Here is a 5,529-nt window from a genome sequence, read left to right on the forward strand (position 1 = left end):
GCCTGCACCGTCCTGCGGGGAGTCAAGGATATTCTCAGAGGGGCCAGAATCTGCCTGCGGGCAATGCCGGGATGCCTGTCTGATAATACCCGACTTCGGGAGAGAGGGAGAGGGAAGCGGAGTAGGATTATTCGAACTAACAGCCGAACTGGGGATCGGTTTGTTTGCGGCTGGCTGTGGCAGACTTTCGTAATGATTTTTAATAATATCCTGAATTTGGAGAGCCAAATGGGTGAACTTGGAGAGAGAGAGATCTGACTGTCGCAGGATCTCCCTCCCTACCTGGTCCCAAAAGGGGACTTGGTATAATTTAGCTGCCGAAATGTCCGGGAAGGTTTGCGACAGCCACCGGACAAACCGTTTAACTTCTGATTTTTTAACTCTTATACCCCCCGCTAAAAGGATACCCACAACCTGGGAATAGACGCTCTTCTGCGGCACGGACAGCCTTGCACCCATGCTGTCTGATGTTAAAACGTGCCACAAAGTTTACGATTGGGGAAACGAAAACGAAAAACAGAAGACTGCCCCACCCGCTCTTTCCCAAGTCCTTATAGCTTCCCGCCCGGGAAGGGAAGCACCAGAAGCTCGCGAGGGAGCACCAAAAACAGGGATTTTTTCCCCGAACCCCAGGGAGAAAGAAACCCACTAAAAAGGGACAAACCCCCAACCAAAAAGGACAGGGAAAGCGCCAGGGACCCCTATACCAAGCGGGAGGTCCGGGAGGGTAGGGAAGAAACGAAAAGCCCAATCGTAAAACCTCACCACGAGAGGAGCCGACTCCGGCGGTGCGTTCCGGAGCTGCCGGTCCTGTCCCCGGGAGCGCCACCCACTAAAATGTGGGTCTGCTCCCTCCGGGGTAGCTGACGGCCAGGAGGACGAGTCTTCGGGTCCGAACGACCCTAAAAATCCTCAGACGAGAGGTCCAACACCACGGAAAGGGCCCCATGTTGGGCGCCAGCTGCCGCGCTCCCGCCCCAAATCCCTGATCTCAGCCCCGGCTAGCTCTCGTCCTGGGGCGAGGGCGGGCGATTGAGGCACCCTCCGCTGGTCCCAGCTGGGCTTTGGAGAGTGCCTTTGTGGGTTCCAGGCAGCGCTAGCAAGCCTCGCGGTGGTAAATGAAGAGCGGATCCTGTTGGGGGCTAAGTCCAAGTTTATTGTGGCCCAACGGGGCCAAATATTCCAGAACGGTGCCTGCCAACAGGAACAAGCACAAGGTGCTTGCACCGGCTTATAAACTGTAAGGGAGGGGAAGACCGGTAACCAATAGGGATAGGGGTAGGGAGTGGCCCCGGGATGGGGTGATATAACGTGGTCCAATGGGGGAAGGATATGAGAGGGGCCCCAGGCCCTCGCCCAATCTCCTGGTGCCCAAGGTGGAAGCTTCTGGATGGATGGGAAGGGACACCGAGTGACAGACAAGGCACCAGGGAGGGGTAAAATGCCTCTTCCAGGGTGATGGATAGATACTGGAAAGGCAGGAAGGGAGGACAAGGCGGGAAAACTGGGGATAAACCAAGTTGTATATGGGGGTACAAAGGAATAAACCAATACATAATACAGGGATAATAAAACATACAAATAACGCAACTCCACACCCCGCATACAGACCTTTCTCACATATACAAGTAGATTTTACTGAACTACCTAGGGTGGGGCGTTACAAATATTTATTAGTAATGGTGGATCACTTAACACATTATGTTGAAGCTTTTCCTACCTCCAGGGCAACCACTAACCAAGTCAGTAAAGTGTTACTTGAACACGTTATACCTCAATATGGAGTACCTGAGGTAATCGCTCAGACAGGGGAACACATTTTGTGTCAAAAATTGTTAGAGATCTGACAGAAAGCCTGGGTATAAAGTGGGAATACCATACACCATGGCACCCACAAAGTTCAGGAAAAGTTGAAAGGATGAATGGAGAAATTAAAACTACTTTGACTAAATTAATTATAGAAACCAAATTATCATGGATTAAATGCCTCCCCATGGCACTATTAATTCTCAGAACCAGACCCCGAGCAGATGTAGGAATATCGGCATTTGAAATGGTGTATGGAATGTCCTACAGAATTGAAAGCCCACAAACAAATGTTTTAGTTAGAGACCGTGTGATTGATGAATATGTTTCACAATTAGCAAAACATCGTAACCAGCTTTGGGAACATGGACTGATTGTGCAACAACCCCCATTGGTCTTAAAAATACACAACCTTAAACCTGGGGATTGGATATTGATTAAAGTGTGGAAGGAAGAAACCCTAAAGCCCAATTGGGAGGGACCTTATCTTGTTTTGTTGACAACAGAAACAGCTGTCCAGACTGCTGAGCGTGGATGGACTCATGCCAGCCGCCTTAAAGGCCCAGTAACGAGACCTCACTGGAAAGTAATCAGCACCCCAGGTGACACCAAGATAACCCTGAAAAGATAACATAATGATAAAGACGTTATTTGATTTTTTTGCTGCATTACCTTTTGGTATGAAGTGTGTATTGCTGTTTATATATGCTATAGTTACTTCTTTTTTTATCTATTATATATGGAAGCGTACAAAGTGTGTTGAAGGAAATTGCTAGACATATGTAGCCACACCATAGTGAATATAGAAGGTATGCTGAAGTAAATAATATATATGTACTCTAAATATACGAATTTGTGGTAATGATATAAACTGTAATTGTTATCCATTTGCTTGTTTTAGGTATAAGGTATGCCGGGATAAATGGTGGACACACCGTGAAGGTGGATACCTTCAATATTATTGTTACCATTCCAACGAACCAGTCCCCCTTTGTGGTTGAAATTTTGGCTATAAAGTGTAGAGGGGAAGTATTAACTGTGTCTTGCTTTGCCCCATTAGTTCAAGCTGCGAAGTGGGAAGCCTATATAAAGAGGCAGAAATCCCGAAGCAGCTGTTCTCCTGAAGAATTCCCTTGCTGCCGAGAAGATGATACCCCCTGTGACTCGACACAACCGAGTCGATGGGCGAGGCAGAAGAGGAACAAACTGTGGAGAAAAGAACCAGAACAATGGGACGCAGAGGCAGCAACGGCCGAACTTCCCCAGGATTGGTAAAAATATACTTAAATTGGCAAAATTGACAGACACCCTTTTTCCTGGTATACCGTTAGTCTTGATATTGATAATAACCCAGGCAGAAGGGGGAAATCCTCATGAACCATTTAAATGGGAACTAATATCTTGGGAAGGAACGAGAACAATAGCCACTTTTAGCAACCCAGGTCCACCTGAATTCATAGTAAAACTTTGTGATTTAGTATCAATACATTGTGAAAAAGGACCTCCATTTTATATATGCCCGGCCTCTGGACCGTCTTACTGTAATTATCCCGGACATTATTATTGTGGTTATTTGGGATGTGAAACAATAGCCTCGGGCTGGTCGGTAAAGGCTTCTGATAAATATATAAAAGCAACCTGGACTCCTAACGAATGTGTGCCTGAACTAACAGGTGTAGATCTTACAGGTCTGCGTAACGTAGATTATGTAGCTCCTCGTGACAAGGAAGTCTGTACCTACATCAAATTTCAAGTATTACATCCCCTAGAAGACAAGTGGTTAGTGGGACGAACATGGGGAATACGGGTCTATGGAGGAATTCCTAAAGACTTGGGAGGGCACTTTCTCATAAGAAAAGTTAAAATACCACATGATTCACTCCCTGTTGGGCCGAATAAAGTATTGAATTTACCCACTTCCCCTACAAAAAAGATTGTCCCCACAAGTGTTATAACCACTCGTCCAAACTCCCTATCAGTAACAGATCGAATAACTAATGACAGGGTGACAGTTAGGGATTCAGGAGTGTCAAAATCCAAAGACCCTTTATGGGATTTAATGCAAGCCTCTTATCATGCCCTTAATGAAAGCAAACCAAATATAACTAAGGAGTGCTGGTCATGTTATAATGTTAGACCACCCTATTTTGAGGCAATTGGAAAACCAGATAAGATTCAATGGTCTAGTGGTTCAAACCCACGAGAATGTCCATGGAATGACCAAAAAAACCATACGCAAGGAATTACTATTCAATTAGTAAAAGGTCAAGGAAAATGTATCGGTACAGTGCCCAAAGATTATTGGCCTCTGTGTAACCAAACAACAATAATCACTACAAAAACTATAGAGAGACACAAGAAGAGAAATGACAAATGGGCTATCCCAGCACCAGGAGCTAAATGGGTTTGTTCAGACACCGGAGTAACGCCTTGCCTATCCCTAAAAGTGTTTGATCAATCTCAGTTTTGTATACAGGTGATCATAGTTCCTCGTCTGATCTATCACACCTCTGAGGAGGTGTTACGCCACTTTGAAGGAGACCTGAATATACAAAAACGAGAACCAATTACAGTGGTAACCTTAGCTACACTGCTGATAGCGGGTGGAGTTGGAACAGGTACAGGCATAGCCTCCCTAGTAAAAAGTCAGGAACTACAAAGTTTACAGATGGCTGTAGATGAAGATTTAGCGAAAATAGAACAATCTATCCAAAATTTAGCCACTTCAGTAAAGTCTTTATCAGAAGTAGTACTGCAAAATAGAAGGGGATTAGATCTGTTATTCCTAAAAGAAGGAGGATTATGTATAGCTCTCAATGAAGAATGTTGTTCTTTTGCTGACCATACAGGAGTAGTCCAGGATACTATGTCTGAACTCCGGAAAAGGTTAAATCAACGTAAAAGAGATCGTGAGGCGGGCAGGTCATGGTATGAAAATTGGTTTAATGTTTCACCTTGGCTAACCACTTTGTTGTCTGCCTTAGCAGGACCACTGATTATATTGATTCTGGGACTTATATTTGGGCCTTGTATATTACGCTGTATTTTACACTATGTTAAAAAACTATTTGACATAGCTAAACTACTTATTTTAACTACGAGGTCAGGGGCAAAATATAAAAGTGCATCTATTGATGAGGATGAAGATTGTTGTGAATGTGTTGTGCCACGTGGGGGCTACGCCTATTGTAATTGTAAAGTATTACCTTGTGAGTGCTATGATAAATGTTGGGATTGTGGAAAAAGGTTTATTTGCAATGCCGAGAGTGAAAGCAGCATCTAATAAACAATAATGGGATAAAACAAGAAAATGGGGTGATTTGTGGGAAACCACAGACTGAGGTATTGTTTATTAAGATATATAGAAAGGTTAGGAAATGGATTTGTGAGAAACCACCGACTGAGGATAGGAAACAGAGTGTGAGAAAATACAGACTCCTTACAGACTAAGGTATTGTTTAGGAAATGAGGATACGCAAATAGCCTGTGGACACAACATTTGCAAGATAAGGAAACCAAACACTTACACCTGGGGACTGACTATACAAGATGAAGATAACCACAATTACTCACAGACTGCTTACGTAAACAGAAGGAAACTGCAAGATAATCCAGGAATTAGCTTAAACAAAGGAGACCCCTCAGGACTTCATGGAAAGAATGGGATAAAAGGAGGACTGTTTGGACGAATCGCCGCGGCAGAGAGGGAGCGGAGACTCCCCG

General features: G+C 44.5%; 1 protein-coding gene across 1 annotated transcript; it reads left to right on the forward strand.

The window, feature by feature from the left end:
• Nucleotides 1-263: 263 nt before the first annotated feature.
• LOC144248910 (MLV-related proviral Env polyprotein-like) lies at nucleotides 264-5,309 on the forward strand. The gene has a single exon (XM_077790898.2). It carries the CDS (start codon nucleotides 2,954-2,956, stop codon nucleotides 5,087-5,089), a length of 2,136 nt encoding a protein of 711 aa, XP_077647024.1. The 5' UTR covers nucleotides 264-2,953; the 3' UTR covers nucleotides 5,090-5,309.
• The last annotated feature ends 220 nt before the right edge of the window (nucleotides 5,310-5,529 follow it).

Source organism: Lonchura striata, chromosome 1 (assembly GCF_050655825.1).
Source record: "Lonchura striata isolate lonStrDom1 chromosome 1, ASM5065582v1, whole genome shotgun sequence".
Lineage (NCBI taxonomy): Eukaryota > Metazoa > Chordata > Aves > Passeriformes > Estrildidae > Lonchura > Lonchura striata.